We start from the raw sequence: 19,781 nt of genomic DNA, 5'->3' as shown, positions 1-19,781 counted from the left end.
TACTTACAAAAACTCAAAAACACCAAAAATAATGGAATAAAGGAAAGTACAAGGGGATCAAAAAGCATGATTTCCAATGGATTATGTTGTTGTGAGTGGCTCTGTAGGGAGCCCTCCAAATGCCACACAGCATCAAGAAAAAACAATAAAATTGGAGCCACAGGAAAGAAATCAATGTTTCTAAGTTTGCTATAAGCTACCCATTTACTGCAGATGAAAAATGAAAGTTAGCTAAGTAAACAGAAGAAAAATAAAAAATGCACAAGGGATTAAAGGTAAATGAACCACAGCAGTTGTTCTTTATCCTAATGCAATTTAGTCTAATAAACAAAGTGCATTTAAAAATATCAAACCAGCTGGATTTCTATTAACTGGTTCAATCGCTGGATAAAACTGGAGAAAGCTAGATTTTGCATAGTTCAGGGAATTATGGGACAGTGTAAATGGCCAGGAAATACAGTTAGATAAGAGTTTCGATTTTTTTAAAGGAACAGGAGAGACAAATACTAAGATTGAAAGGGTGAATGAGTGGCTTATTTTGTAAACTCTATCATGCGGTGTGTATATGGAAGCATGTGAGCTGCTGCAGCAGTACAAAAGTGACAGAGAAGTTTCTCATGCACATTACTAGAGATTGTTATGCCAGTTTTTCAGGTTTATAAAATGATGTCTTTGATGTTGTAAATGTAATAATACATGGCAATGAAGTGCATGACATAGCAACATGTTACAATTGTCATGGTAAATTATTCCATTAGCTGAATATGATGCAGTGGCAAGTTCTCCTGTCTGTTTCATTGTGTGTGTTGCCTCCCTCAGGAAGATCATGCCAAAGAATTCTCTGTTTACCACACCTATCTTTATCCTTATTACTCTTATCCTATTGGAGAGCTTTTGTATAAAACTACGCCTGACTAAAGACTAAATCTAGCTCTAAACTGACTAACATTCTGTTATTACAGAAATAGCTGAGAACATTCTACTACATGTTAGCTTACAGGGATAAAAGATTATGCTGTTCAAATTAAGCAAGCACTTATGTGAAATTTAACATTAATATTAGCTTTCTATGATCCACTCATCTTTTGTCCCCCATTGTTTATGCAAGGAGGAGAGACAAAAAAGATTCAGAAAATAAACTTTAGACCATTTTTTCCCAAAAAAATCAGCTATGTATTGAACTTGCATCTAGCATCTTTATGTATATTAGGTATTTTTATGGAAAAGTCCAGGATGTATGTTAGGCTTTTGTGTATTCAAAAGTAGTAAGTGATTTGATGTCAACGCATTTAAGTCATTTGGGTCATTTGAAGCATTTGTATAATGTGTCTGTTGTTGATTATTTGACTTTACATATTACAGTTATGGTCAGGTGGAGGAAGGACAAACATAAGTCAGAAAGATTTATGGGATGCAAACCGAGCTGTCCCTTTTCATCATTGGCAGACAAAGTAAATTGAACAAAAAAGAGGAAATGAAAAAGTATGATTTTGTGCTGTTTCCCTGTCTGGGGCTTCTCATAAACAGATATCAGTTTTGTGCTCCGCTCTGTGGTTTGCTTTAGCTTTCAAAAGACGACCTTCTTTAGTCTGGTGAATGGACTGCAAGGGGCAGGACTAGGTGCCCTTATTGTGCAGTTTCTTGGAGCTGTGAGGGAAGAAGAAAAACAGGACAAAGTTAGCAGTAACTCCCCATCTTGTCTCAGTGGGTTATTACATACATTTATCGAGCCCATGGAAGTAGTCCTCCGACACCCATCCATGGCACTGTTTGAAGACTTTTTTCACTGAGTGTTTGTTGGTTAAACATTCAGTTTTGAATCTTTCTAATTCTTCTAATTAGTCTTTCCCATATGGCACATTGATGAGAGGCTGATTGAGGATTGCCATAGCCATCTTAACTGGCCCCTGCAAAATAGGTGCATTTTTGCATACTTTATGCGTACAAACCATACATGTTTAATGCATCTGCTTACATTATACAAATTTCAGTAGGTTTCACTTCCTCGCCCAAGGAAAGCTCACTACAGTGAGTTATTCAACAATGGTACAATTTTGCAAAGGAGTGTCCATTTGACCTTGGCTTCAACTAGACATTTTGGAATAATAATTTTAGGGTAACATAGCACTCATCTTTAAGAAATAGCATAAAGGGTTAATAAATGTCGGAAACGAGATAAGGATCAAGTGAACAACAAAATGTACACTGAAATATAAGAATTGGTTTAGGAAAAATACTGAGATGGTCAAGTAAATAAAGAATGTACCAGAAGAAAGGTTAATGTAATATACAAAATGTACTGAAGGATGACTAAGAGATGACTAAGAAATCAGAAGATGTCCTATAAACTAGATTGGAAAGTTGTTATAAGCACAGAAATTTTAAGGGTGGTGGCTCATCTCAAAAAGAATAAGAAGAACAAGAATATAATATAATAGACTTTTATTTTATATAAATCATTTGGGTGTAAACCAACGAACCAACCAGAGTAAAATGTATGCATTGACATTGACAATGTATGTAAATGCAGCAGTTAATAAAGTGAATCTCTATTTCTGTTTTTCTGTGACCATTCTGACAATGCTGTAATAGACTGCTTTTGAAGAATGCTCCTTCCAAGGCATTTTGCTGAGGAGCATTTAAAAGATACAATGAACAGCGTTTCTCCTGCCTGATTACTGAGTTGTCCTGTTAGAGCAGGGGTTCTCAATGTCAGTCTTGGGGACTACCTGTCACTGCAGGTTTTTGTTCCTGGGCTAATTAAGTGAACTTATATTTCCCAAGTTCTGTGTTTAAGGAACAAAATATTAATTAGAAAACTAAGTTTGCTAATATATATATATATATATATATATATATATATATATATATATATATATATATATATATATATATATATATATATATATATATATATAAAATGTACCAAGCAGTTTTATAGGAATAATGTATTTTTTTTATTTTTAACAGTCTTTTCATTCAACTTTTCTTGGTGTTCCAATTGTTTAATTAATCCGTTATTTACTAATTAGTGGGTCTGACTCTAAAGTAGCTGCAGCCTTTGATTATTCAGTGTGGTTTGCCTGGGTGTCTGCTCTGCTCATTTTAAATTGTCATTATTAAGATACAATGAGGGGGGGAAAACTGCACAGAGAAAGGGCAAAGTATAATGAAATCAACAAAATAGAGTTAAGCATTTAAATCTATAGCAAAAGCAGAAATATTTATAAATAATATAAATATATATATAGATAATAAATATCTGAATGTCAAATAAAAGAAAACAAAATACCAGCTAATTAAGTGAGATCAGTGCTATAAGGTGTTGTCACTTATTAGGAATCTGGTTGGAACAAAAACCTACAGCCACAGGGGGTCCCCAGGACCGACGTTGAGAACCCCTGTGTTAGAGGATGTTTCTTTAATAAGATGTTACATTTCAGCCACAACATAAGGCAGCACAACACACTGTGTCTTTGCAAGCTACCCATAAGCCATTATGAATATGTTGCATTGCATCAGCTTCTGTCTATTGCAATTACTGCATGATTTTTAAATTGTCTTTATATTTTGATTTACCTTTGTAGTTTACTAGTAGCTGTAAGTCACTCAAGTTTCTCATATTCTAAACTGTTATAACTGTAAGAGGCAGTCTTCAGTTAACACTAGAATCCCTGAAGCCTACAAAAAAACTCAGAACTCTGGGCCACCTTAAATTACTTTGCACCTCTCCATCACAGCTCAAGTCTATTTATCTGGCAGTGAGGTGCCTGGAGTTGTATAGGGTAAATAATATATCGTTATTTGGAATGCATACATTTCATGTGTGTTCCGTGGAAGTGTAGGATAGCAGGAACTGCTGAACACATAGCTGAACACATAGTTAAAATAGAAAGATTTTAGTCCAAATATCAAATAAACAAATTTGATTTTATTCAAGAACATAACCAAAGAAAAAAAAATCATTCCATTTACGTTACTGTCAATGAGTTAAAAACCCAAGCTCAAATGTCAATCAACAGAAAGTTAATATGTATTCTTGACTGGTGCAGAGGTAAGAACTGCTGCCTTATAACCCAAAGGTACTGAGTTTGAGTTGGGGTGCTCTGCGGTTTGAGTAGTGAGCTGCTACTATTATTAATATAATGTAATAAAAACATACATTTGATTTAAGTCTGTAACACCAGGAATAAATTTTGGCTATTTGTAAAAGTTAGCACTTGTTTTTTTTATTATTCAGTTTTATTCTGTCACTTTCACTAGCAGCTATAGTATGTATTCTAAATAACAACATATTATTTACCTTAAAGAACTCCAGGCACCTCACTGCCAGATAAAGAGACCTGGGAGGTATTTTCCGTATGTTGCTTAAATCATCCGAGATCAGATGCCTCATGAGTTAATGCCGGTGAAACTCATCCGGGATAAGTCGGTTTTTCAAACGCAGCCGTGTAGTAGATTAGTCTAGCTGGATCTAATCATCCAAGATGAATGCGCGTGCATGATTGAAAAGCCCATATATATTGTGTCTAGAAAACATGATCAGCAAGTCTTTGATAGGCTGTAACAAATTGACGAAAGAACGGGCACATTTTTCTTTTTCACACAAGCAGAGCAGGACCTTTTATTTGAAGGATATGAAGAATTTCAAGATTTAATATGCACAAGGGGTAGCACTGCAAAAGCAGCCCAAACAAGAAAAGACGGCTGGCAAAAAGTGGCCAACAAATTAAACGCTAAGTAGTGTGCATTACTGAATGCAGCGTTTCATTTCCTATGTGTCAGATTAATTAATATTTAATATTTCATAATTCCAGATCAAACGTAAGCACAAGGAGAACATGGGAACAGGTTAAAGTGAAGTACAATAATATACTTCAAACTGGTAAATATTGGTATATAAGTATTTAAAGAATTGTTTAAATGCTTTAAAATAGAAATTTAAAGCTAATAAGAAGGCAGGCAATCATAAAACAGGTGGAGGTCCACGCGGTCCAGACCTAACCCCTGAAGAAGAGTTGGCTCTCCAGCAAAATGCCCATCACCCTGTTTCTCAGGGCATTCCAGGGGGAAGCTCCTCCTCAGAACCAGTGGCAGGATGCAGTGGTCACTTCATTTCAGGTAAAGATGGTCATTGTATATATTTGTCCTCTATGTGTGCCATAGGTATGTTCCATATAACCCTCTTTTTTTTGGGGGGTCAGTTGCAGGGAATGTCATATCCCTAGAACTTGTGGCTGACCAACGAGATATTGACGAAGGTCAAATATTTGATGAAGACACTGTGTCTGATTATTCATCAGGAGGAGAGGTACATTTTCCAAATAATGTTTGATCAAACTCCACTCTGATCAGTCCCATGTGCCCCAATCACATTTGGAAACCCTCGGTAATGAGATTCTTTATGGAACTGTGGATGTTTTTGCCTGTGTACCTTCAATGGCATGAAATGCCTCTTTTATTGTCTGCACACGCAGGTGTCAAGGAAACACTATGAAAACCCAAAGGAAATATTTCAGAGCAAAACAGACTTTACAAATTGCCTGGCAAACTTCACTTTTACATAGATTTTCCACATCGCCTACAGTATATAAAAAAGTGCTGCTTGCAAAAAACCTCAAACCATGCATACAGTCTGTGTGGTTGTGACAGCCCAACTTCGCCTAGTTTGACTTCATATATAAGGTGCTAATAAATCTTTGAGGTACAATATTCCCCCCTTGGCTAAAGCGGTATCTTTTGAAAAGATTTTCCTCCAGCAGCAATAAAGGATCTTGCCAATCAAGCAAAACCCCCTCTATATGAAATTCTCTTCTTATAATTTGCACACCGATATCAATTGGTTGCTCATTCATGAACGGTGAAGCCATGACTGAATGAATTCCATGCACGGAAACTGATTACATTTGTAAGCTAATCCTTGTTTACATAGAACAAACCTGCTCCAAGCAGGTTTTTTGGATTTGGATGTGCTGCTATGACAACACATCCAGCAAGAGTTTCAAAAAACCGACAGATCCAGGATCATGCCAAATCCTCAACAATTACACCCGGCTAAATGAGCAATCCACGTATGAAAAATACCCCCTTGAACTCTGAGAATTTTGCGATGGACTCCCCGTTGGTCTGGGGTATGGCATACCAGGCTGCTTGCTGCTTGTGATGATTGACACATTTGCAAAACAAAAGAAGCTGATGGAGAGGTGCAAAGGGCTGGGATTTACGTGTTTTTTCGTTGGCTTCAAGATTTCAAGTGGTAAATTCATATATGTGTTTGCTTAATTTAAATAGAATATAATTTACTCTCATAGCTATAGATTATGGTATAGCCTTTAACCCCCGTAGTTAACATGAAATAGAACCTTCTTGGCTATACCTGTAATACAGAGTGATAATTAAGCCACTTTTGAATTAGTCTCATTGCTAGCATGGCAGTTTGACAAAACTTAGAAAAATTTAAAAAGATAAAAGCCTTAAACAGAGTTTTCTTTAAACAAAGACTTTACTTTGCAATACCAATTTTTTCTTTATTTTTGTGTGAACTGTTTTGCTTTGAACTTTTACTAAAACTTTTAAAAATGAACATATTTGGTCTGTGGAATTATTTCAACATGTGTTACACTATTGAGATCATCTCATGAAACAAACTAAAGCTGCAGAACTTTGGTAACCTTGGATAAATGCAGCTACAGATAGATGAATATCATCCTTTGTAGGTGGCTTATCTTGTACCTTTATCTGGAATTTGAAACTTTCAGTGTCAGTACACCACTGGACATGTTCTTTTGGAAGCAAACTATGGATTAAGGCTAAACCCTTTTGCTCAAGAGCACTACATTGTTTAGAAACAGACATTAAGACTGCTCTGCTGTTACTCATCGTTTTGATCAGGTAGAATCCCCCTCTGAAACAAAGGGCTTGTAGATCTCTTGCCAGTCGATCATATTGCTTATTCTTCTGGTGCAGCTGACTTCAAACAGTTATCTGCACAGAAATTATGAACCACATCTTTAACTGCTTCCTCATGAGCTGTTTCTCTTGCTTCTTGATTTGTTCTTTTCAAACAATAAGCACAACTGGGCGAAGAATTATCACAAAAGATGTACTATCAATTTAAATGCTCTGAAATCTGTACTTAGATTACCATCACACCACAGAAAGCAAAATAAAACATTGTCTTTATCTGGGATATTTTACTTGATAGAACATTGATTTAAAGTCTGCCATTAATGCCACTGGCTCATCTTTAAATCTTGCAAGGATGCCAAAGAACATATTAGTTAGGATGTTTCAGTAATTGTTCATTAAAAGAGGTCCCTTGGTAAATGGCTGCACAACAAAATAAAATCTTAATTTTAATTTTGGTAAATGAAAAAACTATGATGTGGGATATATTACAGCCTGTTATTATTGAGATGTAGGTTTTCTTTGGGTACTTTGACAACATAACCCATCTTTTTTTGTCTATCATGAAAGCTTTGTAGTCTTCATGGAAACCTCATTTTTTGTTCAGCTCTTCTTTAATTCCAATAGCATGATGTTCTGCAATACCGCAAGTGTTTTTTTGTTTTAAGTGTCTTATCATTTAAAGGCAAATTTAGGCAGTAATGGTGACTTACTAGTTTTGCAGACTTTGAGACTATGCACATAAACTTGACGTATTCATGCAATATTTCTTCTTTTTTTCTTCAGAGATGTATTATAGGTGCAACATTTCTTCTATTTCTGCTATTGGCATGCAATTGATTATTTATTTCACTAGCTTACCACTTTGTTTGGTGTTGTCATCAATTCCCTTGTATGGCCCACTGACCATCCATCCAAGTACAGTCTTGACAGTGTGTGGTCTCTCTCCTCTGTTAGGTACAACATGCCAGAAGCTTGAAGACTTTAAAGTTGTTATTGCCTATTAATAAATTAACTTATGGAAATATATAGTACTAGGGTGTTGTACCGTATTAGCCATTATGAATGTAGAGAAAAGCCAAGCAAATTGACACCTTTTATTGACTAACTAAAAAGATTACAATATGCAAGCTTTCGAGGCAACTCAGGCCCCTTCTTCAGGCAAGATGTATATATAAAAGGTAGAAGTAACTCTTGAAGATATGTTCACTTCTCAATGTCCTTCTGCCATAGAATATTTTCTCTGGCCACTGGAATAGAGACCTGTGTATAGGTTGGGATCATGCACCACTAGCGCATTGCTGTACCCACCACACAACGAATCACCTGGATTGGGACTTGAGTGGAGCGGATGACACCTCACCACCACGCCGGAACACTGTGACATTTTTTACATTAGTTGGATTGACGATCCTGCCAACAACCTCCACGTTTTCCCTGTTAATTGGAGGAACTGCTTGCAGGGCTGGATGCAGACTAATGTCATACTCGGGACAAAGCAACTGCACTTTAAGGGCCTTGCTCGAGGGCCCAATGCAGTAGATTGTCAGCGCAGATCCCTCAGCTGCTTACAGACATTGAGAAAATCGTTATAACCCCAGACATGCAAAATTTAATAAAAAGAACATTTAGTTGGCATTCTTTAATCAGTATCACAATTGCTGTATGTTTTGAGAAATACATGAACTCTTCTTTTATACAGATTAAACTGTTGTTGAAGATTTTCAATACAAATTGTTACAGTACTACTAGGATCTATAAAGGCATATGCTTCTATATACTTTTCCCTCATCTTAAATTTTATTTTAGCAGGGACCACTTTTAGTGCATATTCTTCATTAGCCCCAGTTAGCACTGTCATACAAGTACACATGGGAGGCAGCTAAGGGGTCTGAATTAGAGTAATTCCATGCCAGATCAGGGGGTGGCAGAGTACTCTAACTCTTTTTCTCACCTTTCTGTAGACCAGTTACGGAAAATCATCCCTGGCCCTGATGACATCACCTACAGTTCAGCCCTACTGATGACCTTACATCTGGCCCTGAGCCCACTGATGATGTCACTTCCGTTCCAAGACCCAATAACATCACTTCCAGTTCTAATCCTGAATATTTCACCCAGCCAGTCTGGGGACAACAATTTCAAAATATGACAGCTCATAGAGCTAGTCGAAACAACTAGGGTGGCTTCACAATCTGGGAGGGCACAACAGTCCCTTTGTCAAACCCAGATGGATTACATTCCAAACATTCAACCCCTACAAATCAGAGCCTGCACCGACGTCCCCGGAGTTGCGGGCGCACAATTTATTTGGGGACAAGAAGCAATGCAGATGAAGGAGGTAGGAGGGGGGGTTGTGCACTGACAAATCCCCTGATGATTCAGCATCCAGGAGTGGTGGTTAAAAATGTATTTAGAACCAAAGCCTTGTTTGATTTTGGCAGCAACATTTCCATTGTTGCCCGCTGACATGTGCTACCGCGACAATGGCTAAAAATTAAGACTAGTCTAACCTGCATCCATGGGGAAACCCACTGGTACAGGTCCGCCACCTGTGTCACCAGTTACAAAGGATTGCTAAAAAAGTTAGCCATAGCGGGTCTTCCAAATCCACCATTCCCGGGGATACTGGGGTGGGACTGGTCTAAAAGTAAAAGCGGTGTTGAACCTTCCACTCCTAAGTCAAGTTTGGACCTTATAGACAGAGATAATCCATCTCAAGCTGCCTCCACGCTGTGTAACCAGCTGGCGGAGAGAGATGATGCAGCCACGTTGCGGGTAGAAACGTCATCAACCAACGCCACAGATGAATGCAGGGGAAACATGCCCATTGAGGTCGGTCCTGACCCTCTTTCCATGTTATAGTGTCAGTTTAGAGAGACACTGGTGTCTTTTAAAAGGGAACAGTGGAATGACGATTCCCTTAAATTCGCGAACAATGCAGTCGTTCTTGTCAATGGCCAACATACTCATCAGCCCATGCCTCAGCGTCCTCACTTTGTTTTAGAAAATAACCTTTTGTATTGGGTAGTGGAGCATGAGGGGTAGCTGCCGAAATTGCTGCTAATACAACGGGTAGGTTTGTGAATTAGTACATGGCTACCTACTAGGAGGCCATTTGGGCACTGAGAAAACAGAGCAAATTAAGCTTCGATTTTATTGACCGGGAATTAACGAGAAGGTTTGTTGTTTTTGCACATCCTGCCCAGAGAGTCAATTGCCACAAATTCCTAGGAGGGACCATGCTCCTCTAGTTCCCAATCCCCTGATTGATGTTCTATTTAAAAGAACTGGGTTTCAACTTAGTAGAACCCCTAGAACCCTCAGCTTGAGGACACAAATATATCTTAGTCTTTGTGGATTATGCTACCCGATATTCCAAAGATGTGCCATTGCACTCAGCCAATTCTAAAGTTATCACACAGGAATTGGTAGGGGTCTTTGCGCGAACGGCATCCCTAAGAAAGTCCCGAAGGACCAAGGTACGCCTTTGACCTTGGAGACGTTCAGGGCAATGGCCAAGTTACTTAGAATAAAGCATCTGAAGACTGCAGTGTATCATCTTCAAACCGATGGTCTAGTAGAGAGGTTTAATCAGACTCTCAAACAAATGCTTCGCAAGGTGGTCAGTGAGGATAGAAGGAACTGGGATCAGCTCCTCCCCCTCGTACTTTTTGCATATCGGTCCCACAAGCCTCTATGGGCTTCTCACCTTTTGAATATTGGATGTTTTAAAAGAAGGATATATATATTAGAAAATATATTAGAACTAGCAAAATACCTGCGCTTCGCAGCGGAGAAGTAGTGTGTTAAAGAAATTATGAAAAAGAAAAGGAAACATTTTAAAAATAATGTAACATGATTGTCAATGTAATTGTTTTGTCACTGTTATGAGTGTTGCTGTCATATATATATATACACACACACACACATATAAACATATATACATATACATATAAACATATCTACATATACACATATCTACACATACACATATCTATATATACTGTGGACGCTGGCCCGGACACACACAGACGGACATTGTTGTTTCACCCAACACACTGTTTATTTACACTATTATTTACAGTTTTACGTGCACGACACACCCCAGTGCCACCAGCACCGATTCCCCCAATGTCCAGGCCTCACAGTCTCTATGCCTCTCTCCTGGCCGCCTCCAGTCCTCTCTTCAGCTCTGTCCGCTTCCACCCGACATCCACCAATCACTGGAGGGAGGCGGCCCCTTAAATAGGAACCTGGATGGGCTCCAGCTGCTTCCAGGCATTCCTCCGTAGCCACGTCCCAGTGTGGCGGAAGTGCCGGCTGCGCAGCTGGAAGCCGTCCGGGTGTACCCTGTCGTCTTCCCCCCAGCACTTCCTGGTGTGGCGGAAGTGCTGGGCTCCCGGGATATTCAGGCACTGGGACACCGCCTGGCGGTGGCCACGGGTCCCTACAGGGCTGGGCTTCAGAGCCCTTTACCCGAGGCCCCCAATGTAACCAGGGCGGACGCCCCCTCGCGGTCTGGAGGAGGCACAAGCCCTCCTCCGGTCCTCCTGGGCGTCCCGGCCGGGGTACCACAATACATATACACATCTACATATATATACATATATACACATATCAACATATATATACACATACATATACATACATACATACATACACGCACACATATACATATATACATATCCACATATATATACATATCTACATATATATATACACATACATATATACATATATATCTACATATATATATATATATATATTGTATATAGCAAAATCCCCGCGCTTTGCAGCGACGAAAAACTGCTTTTAAATTTTTATTAAGAAGAAAAGAAAACCTTTTTAAACTGAGGAAAAATATACCAATAACTATCTGTTAAGGATCTCTTTGTATACCACGTTGTCAGTTCAGCAGTCCGGTTGTAATATGACCAAGCTGTGCACTGAGATTACTTTTGAGAATGCAACGTATAGTTTTGTCCAGGAGGAAAGCAATGTTGCCTCAAATCAATGGCAACCTTTTGTAGGGTGTGTCCCTGAGACTTATTAATTGTCATCGCGAAGCAGAGCCTTACTGGAAATTTGAGGCATTTCAATTGAAATGGGAGATCAGAGGGTATAACGGTGATGCAAGGAATACATTCAGAGTGTGCCGCTTTTTTGTGTAGCTGCCTTCACACAGCTTCTCCGCTGCTTTATAAACGAACGCCATATAAGGCCGTCGTTTCTCCTTGCTTCGCGGTTCTGTATTGTTTTATTGTTCGTTTATTATGATTCTTATAATAGCTTGTGTAGCTATTCGAGACTTACTGTACTGTTCAGGTACCCATTTCCTTTATTTAATCCGCGGCTTTTACGCTATTTTTTGTTAGTTTATTACGATTATAGTTATTTATTGATTCCCCTCTTTAGCTGACTGCCTGCTCATATAAGGCGCTCCGCTGGTTTTTTGTGAAGCAGCCTTTACACAGCTTCTCCGCTGTTTCATAAACGAACGACATATAAAGCCATCCTCTTTCCTTGCTTTGCGAAGGAAGCTGCCTTTTTATTTAATCCACTGATTCTCCGCTGTTTTATTGTTCGTTTATTACGATTATTATAGTTCTCTTTATATATCACGTTGTCAGTTCAGCACTCTGGTTGTAATATGATGAAGCTGCGCGAGCTCACTCTTGAGAATGCAACGTATAGTTGTCCAGGAGAAAAGCAATCTTGCCTGAAATCAATGACATCCTTTTGTAGGGTCTGTCTCTGAGACTTATTACTTGTCATCGCGCAGCAGAGCCTTACTGAAAATTGGAGGCATCTGAATTGAATTGGGAGATCAGAGGGTATAAAGGGAATGCGAAGAATACATTGAGTGTGGAGAAACTCTAGAGACAGCGTGTGTATTAACTTGTGGATTTTTCTGTGAGTATTTGGTGGCAGCGTGACGAAGTTGTTTCCGCAAGGCAGCGTTAGCTGTGGAGCTCAACTCGGAGCATATTCTTTTCCCACCTTGTCAATTGTGTAATGCGTTTTTTGAACAGGTTTGATGCATGGAAGTGATCACTCGTACTGCATTCAGTCAGTTCACGCGAGCTGCTCTCTTGTGTGATGTTGCGATGTCCACGGCTTTATTTAATGTTAGCTAAGACCCGGCACTTAAAAGTTTCTTGCTACAGCAATTTTTACTCTGTTACAAAGTGATCCAAAGTCTTGTTTATACCTTGTGACTTCTCATTAAACTTGTATCTAGCGAATAAAGTATTCAGCATTTTTCTTCAGCGCTCTTTGGGAGCTCTTCCTTCTTTTCTACTTACTACGGTCACAGTCAGTTCACGTGATTACGTGGGAGGCGAGATGATGTCACACACTGCTCCGCCCCCCACGGCCATCGAGCTAACGTCCATTACAGTATATGGAGAAAAATAGGTTCCAGTTATGACCATTACGCGTAGAATTTCGAAATGAAACCTACCCAACTTTTGTAAGTAAGCTGTAAGGAATGAGCCTGCCAAATTTCAGCCTTCTACCTACACGGGAAGTTGGAGAATTAGCGATTAGTGAGTCAGTCAGTGAGTGAGTGAGTGAGTGAGGGCTTTGCCTTTTATTAGTATAGATATATTGCACTATTACATGATAGATTTGGAAAGATTTGGCAATTGCTCGAGAATCACATGGAAGAGGCCCAAGCAGCACAAGCCCAATATTACGACAGAGGCACACCTGGGAATTCCAATTTTAAATTGCTAGCCAACTGGCCAGGCCCATATGAAGTTAAGGAGAGGAAAGGGCTTGTCGATTATTTGGTGAAACAACCCAATCATCAACTGAGCGACCAGGTCTATTATGTGAATTTGCTGAAGCTGTGGAAGACAGCGATCCCAATCCCTCCTCCGGTCAGCCCTGCTCACTCTTTGCTGATAAAAACCTTAACTTCGGTGTGGATTTGAGTCCCAAACAAAGATAGGAGCCAGAAACAGGTATCCTGTCTGTCCCGGAGATAGTGAGTGAAACATTTGGAAGCACCTCTCTGATTGTGCATGATATTGTGACAGAACCTGGTGTTATAGTTCGAGAGGCAAAAAGAGCTGAACTGGAACTTGAGATCAAGCGCATGCTGGAGCTAGGAGTGATAGAGGAAAGTCATAGTCTCTGGTCTAGTCCCATAGTCTTGGTTAGTAAGCCTGACAGAAGTTGGAGGTTTTGCAATGACTTCTGTCGAGTTAATCAAATCTCCCAATTTGATGGCTATCCAATGCCACGAGTGGACAACCTCCTCAAGAACCTAGGACAGGCTAAATATTTGACCACTCTTGACATGACAAATGGGTACTAGCAGGTTCCTTTACTGGACTCTGCAAATATTAAGACTGCATTTAGCACCCCTAGCAGTATTGTGTCCTTCCATTTGGGTTACACGGGGCTCCTGCGACTTTTCAGCGCTGGTAGATAAAGTGCTCCAGCCTCATAACGCATATAGTACTGCCTAACTGGATGACATGGCATATATTCCAGCACATGGAACACCTACAGCATGTCCGAGTGGTATTAAAGACATTTGGTGTGGCTAGACTTTGGATTAATCCCAAGAAATGCTTCTTTGGATTGAACGAAGCCAAATATTTAGGCTACCTGGAGGGTCAAGTTGCCGTGAAGCCACAGTGCTCCAAAGTCGATGTCATATTGTAATGGCCGTGTCTGCAAAGCAAGTGGCAGGTCCAAGCCTTTCTCTGCTTAATAGGGCATTACCACTGGTTTGTGCCCTGGTTATCTGAGAGAGTGGTGCCCTTGACTGATTTGACAAAGAAAAGGTCCACAAATAATGTGGTATGGACTGATAAGATAGACGCTGTACAGTATTTAGTGACTTGAAATAGGCCCTTACATCAGCACCAGTCTTGAAAGCTGCTAATTTTTCTTTACCTTTAATTCTCCAGATGGACGGTTTGGACACAGGCCTGGCTGCTGTGCTGAGCCAGAGCATCGGTGGTGTTGAACACCCCGTTATATTCCTAAGTTGGAAACTGCTGGAATGAGAAACCAGGTATGCGGCAGGGAAAGGGAATTCTTGACAATGAAATGGGCAATTACGCTGCTAAGGTACTGCCTCTTGGGCCACGAGTTCACCCTTGTTATGGATCATGCACCTTTAGAGTGGATGGCCCTGCACAAAGAGTTGAATCTGTAGCCCCTGTGAGCACTGTCATACAAGTGCACATGGAAGGTAGCTAAAGGGTCTGAATGATAGTAATTCCAAGCCAGACCAGTGGGTGGTGGAGTATACTAACTCTTTTTCTCACTTCTCTGCAGACCAGTTACGGGAAATCCCACCTGGCCCTAATGGCATCACATTCGTTTCAACCCCCCACTGGTGACATCACTTATGGTTCCGGCCCCAGTGATGACCTCACTTCCAGCCCGGGCCCACTGATGACATCACTTCCGATCACAGGGATGACGTTACTTCCTCCATTCTCCTTTAAAGATACCATGTTTGTGCCAACAAGGCAGTTCAGTTGTGCACTCGAACCTGAACAATTCTGTACCAAAAAGTATCCAGTGCAGCCAGGAACAATATACGGGTGACTGCCCAAACCTTTTTTTTGTGTGGCTCTTTGTTGTACTTATGACAACACACAGATTTCCTTATTTGTTTCCTCATTCATGGATGTAGCTCCATATGCATCATTGCTGGGACCTGCAGAGAACACATCTGACATTTCATCTTTCCTTTACAATTTTTACCAAAGTGCCCCTCTATGAGACATTGAAAGCATAAACCTTTAAATTTCAGAAAGTGATTTCTGCCTTTCTGTGGCAATTCTTTGATGTTATTATTTTCAGAAAAAATGTGTTTGTCACTCCATAATACATTAGATTCTTTAAATGCATAAACAGCTGTCACATTCTTTTTGAGTCCCCTCTTCAGCAGATTCAGTAATGCTAGTAGCAAAAAAATGCTTCCTCTGATTCCACTGTTCAAGAGAGATTTTACCTTTTGGTCTTCTCTTTCCTCTCTGTGTGTGCAGTGTAAGTTCCTTTTAGCATGCCATTACAAAAATTCTGCAAAATCAGCAAATCCCGTTGTTCTTAATTCACCTTCTTCAATACAACAAGTTCTGGATCTCCACTTACAGTTCAAGTCATGAACAAGCTTGAGATCACAGTGTTCAAGTTTAGGCTATTATCAAATTCTTTCTCATATATTCCTTTAGTAGACATGACACTTAAATAGGTAGTGAGAAAAAGTGTCAAATTAATCAATGTTCAATCATTGTCTGATGACTGAATCTGAGGCCATTTCAATGCCTTCTTCTTATATGCACTGTCTGTTTGCACACCATCTCCATAATAAGAAGCTCCCTTGCTTGCTTGTAACCTGCTTTTCACTTCATCCCACCACAGCCTTCGAACAAGTTCTCATGGATGCCCTATACCATATTGCTCAAGGAAATGGTGCTGTAAGAATTATGTTTTTGGACTTCTCTAGCGCCTTCAACACCATTCAACCTCTGCTCCTTAGAGACAAGCTGACTGAGATGGGAGTAGACTCACACCTGGTGGCATGGATCGTGGACTATCTTACAGACAGACCTCAATATGTGCGTCTTGGGAACTGCAGGTCTGACATTGTGTTCAGCAATACAGGGGCGCCACAGGGGACTGTACTTTCTCCTTTCCTGTTCAGCCTATATACATCAGACTTCCAATACGATTCGGAGTCCTGCCACGTGCAAAAGTTCGCTGATGACACTGCTATTGTGGGCTGCATCAGGTGTGGGCAGGAGGAGGAGTACAGAAAGTTAATCAAAGAGTTTGTTAAATGGTGCGATTTAAACCACTTACACCTTAACACCAACAAGACCAAAGAGCTGGTGGTGGATTTTAGGAGGCCCAGACCCCTCATGGACCCTGTGATCATCAAAGGTGACTGTGTGCAGACCTATAAATATCTGGGAGTGCAGCTGGATGACAAATTGGACTGGACTGCCAATACTGATGCTCTATGTAAGAAAGGTCAGAGCAGACTATACTTTCTGAGAAGGTTGGCATCCTTCAACATCTGCAGTAAGATGCTGCAGATGTTCTACCAGACGGTTGTGGCGAGTGCCCTCTTCTACGCGGTGGTGTGCTTGGGTGGCAGCATAAAGATGAAAGACGCCTCACGCCTGGACAAACTTGTTAAGAAGGCAGGCTCCATTGTAGGATTAAAGTTGGACAGTTTAACATCTGTGGCAGAGAGACGGGCACTAAGCAAACTCCTGTCAATCATGAATAATCCACTGCATCCACTGAACAGTGTCATCTCCAGGCAGAGGAGTAGCTTCAGTGACAGACTTTTGTCACTGCCCTGCTCCACTGACAGACTGAGGAGATCGTTCCTCCACCACACTATGCGACTCTTCAATTCCACCCGGGGGAGTAAATGCTAACATTAATTTTATTTTAATTTTTTTCATTTTAATTACTATTTAATTTAATATTGTTTCTTTGTATCAGTATACTGCTGCTGGATTATGTGAATTTTCCCTTGGGATTAATAAAGTATCTATCTATCTAAAATGTAATTTATTTTGATCCCTTTCAAACATATTGTCCACAGCATAATCAAATGCTGTAATAAAAGGCACATATGTCAGAAGGAAGAAGAGGGTTGGAAGCATGCACAGATAGAGCACATTGCTGCTCCCACCACATGATGGACCACCTCAGGATCCCAGAGAAGGTCACCATTAAATTTTGTTTTTTCTTTTTTGATTCAAGGGGTTTGTCGTACTTGTATTTTTGCTGGATTAACATTTTAGCAATATCAGCAATTAATTTTGACCTTCCGTTTGCTTCTACAAGAACTGACGGAGATCTTTCTTTTACTCTAAGTGCCATTGCCTATGTGAGACATTGATCAATCCTGCTTATTAGCTTTAAGTGTCTAAAGCTGTCAAAGCCTTTGAAGAATTACATCAACTTCTGTTTAACTGATCGTAAAGCTGCAGATGCCCCAGCAGTTGGCTGTGATGGGAAACGTCATTCTTTATGTTTGAGTGCTTGCTTTAATCACAAAGCTTGAGGGATATTGCCTTCTGGGTGATTGTAGTTGTAACTCATTAAGTTGTTTCACTTACTATTCATTATGATTGTTGGAGTTTCACTCATTGCATAAAGCAAGACATTGTTCATTTGGATGTAAATCACTAACTTTGTTTTTTCTTTGCCCTATCTTTATTCAATTAAAATAATATAATTTCTTTGAGCACTTTAAATTCTCATTGCCTACTTAAAACAAAGTCTACTTAAAACAGCCTCGCTATTAGGAAGAAATCACAGACTCACTGTTAAGGCTTTCAATTTCAATCATAAGACCAGAAAGATGATTGTGACATTTCTTTATATAATCCTTAAGTATATTCATTTGAATAATACTGAGTCTGTATTATATTCATTTCCTGTGGCTTCGTTTAGACTTTTTTCACACATCTTAACAGTGGACAAGTAACTGACAACTTTTCCAGGCACCTATGTCAGAATTGCGAGTTTCCTCCAGCAAAGGTAAGTCAAATTTCTTTTTCTTAGTCAATGATAGAAACAATCACCCACGATGCCTTTATATTTTTTCATAGCCTCTTAAATTTGGATACGCTGCCTTTCCTTTCCTCCTCCTTTCAGTCCCAGTCATTCATAAACAAAAAAGAAGAGCACAGCATCTCCTTTAGCTCAGTTATTTTCCTGTTTTCTTTCCTAAAATAATGGTTACAAGTCCTCCAAAGGCAGCTTTCTAACTAAAAGTGTTGCTGCATTTGTCCAAGATTTCCAAAATTCAGCATCTACAGCTTACTACATAGATTCAGGCAATAACCATGACATCAGTGGCAGCTGGTGACAAACATTCTAGGTAGGGCTGTTTGTACCATTTTTAATTAGTTTCAGTAACCACCCTAACAGACTTTAATATAAACTGCAGGATATGAGTGCTCTGTGAAATAATCAGTAATTTAATTGGCATTTAAAAAAAAAGCAGATTATTAGATAATGAAATACATAGCCTACAGTACAGAGCAAAATGATCAAACACATTATTAAGTATTTGGAACAGCTAGAGTGCCAAATATTGCTGAATGATGTCATACTAAGGTCAACTATACACAAAGAAAAATGGGATTATGGGAATATGTATGTGTGTGTGTGTTTGTGACATCTTATTTACCTGCACACAGGAATTTTGCCTTCTGTCTTTCTGAATGACAAATCTCTCAATGACTCTATAACAGCCGGTGGGAATTTATGGTACTTGTAAAGGATAGCATTTTTTTTAAATTCAGTTTTATATTCTCAGTCATGTTCACGCTTGCCCTAATCTGACACTGTTGTTTTCAAATAAAGACATGCTGTATAAAATAAAAAAACGCTAACCTTTACAAGTACCATAAATTTACACTGGCTGTTACAGACCCAAATCAAATGTATGTTTTTATTGCATAATAGTAAGAATAAGAGCACCTCACTACTCAAAACTGAGGTGTCCAGGATCAAACCATGAACGTCTTGATTACGAGTCAGCAGTTCTTACAACTGCACCACTAAAGCGATTGTACTAATGGTGTGTCAATGTCACATCCTAACGCAAGTTCTTTTTCGGCAGTTATATTCTTGAATAAAAAAACACTTGTTTTGTTATACTTGTACTTTTTTGTGAAAGTATTAATTTGATATTTGGACTTCAGGCTCCACACATTATATGCTTCATGTCTACATTTTGTCAATTATTAATAAAACATGAAAAACTTTTCTGTTTTAACGATGCGTTTACATAGATTGTTGTAGACATGGAACACACATGAAATGCATGTGTTCCAAATAACAATATAGTATTTACAGTTAGGTTCATA

At 39.4% G+C, this 19,781-nt stretch overlaps 1 protein-coding gene across 1 annotated transcript in view; it reads left to right on the top strand.

Moving 5' to 3' along the window:
• ajap1 (adherens junctions associated protein 1) overlaps nt 1-18,405 on the top strand; it is a 439,427-nt gene extending 421,022 nt beyond the window's left edge. The window contains exon 5 of the mRNA XM_039755995.1: nt 18,358-18,405. Coding sequence (XP_039611929.1) covers nt 18,358-18,391 — 34 coding nt within the window. The 3' untranslated portion in view covers nt 18,392-18,405. The remainder of the gene's footprint in view (nt 1-18,357) is intronic.
• The last annotated feature ends 1,376 nt before the right edge of the window (nt 18,406-19,781 follow it).

The sequence above is a fragment of the Polypterus senegalus genome, chromosome 6 (genome assembly GCF_016835505.1).
Source record: "Polypterus senegalus isolate Bchr_013 chromosome 6, ASM1683550v1, whole genome shotgun sequence".
Classification (NCBI taxonomy): domain Eukaryota; kingdom Metazoa; phylum Chordata; class Cladistia; order Polypteriformes; family Polypteridae; genus Polypterus; species Polypterus senegalus.
This window is presented reverse-complemented; position numbering and strand designations above follow the sequence as displayed.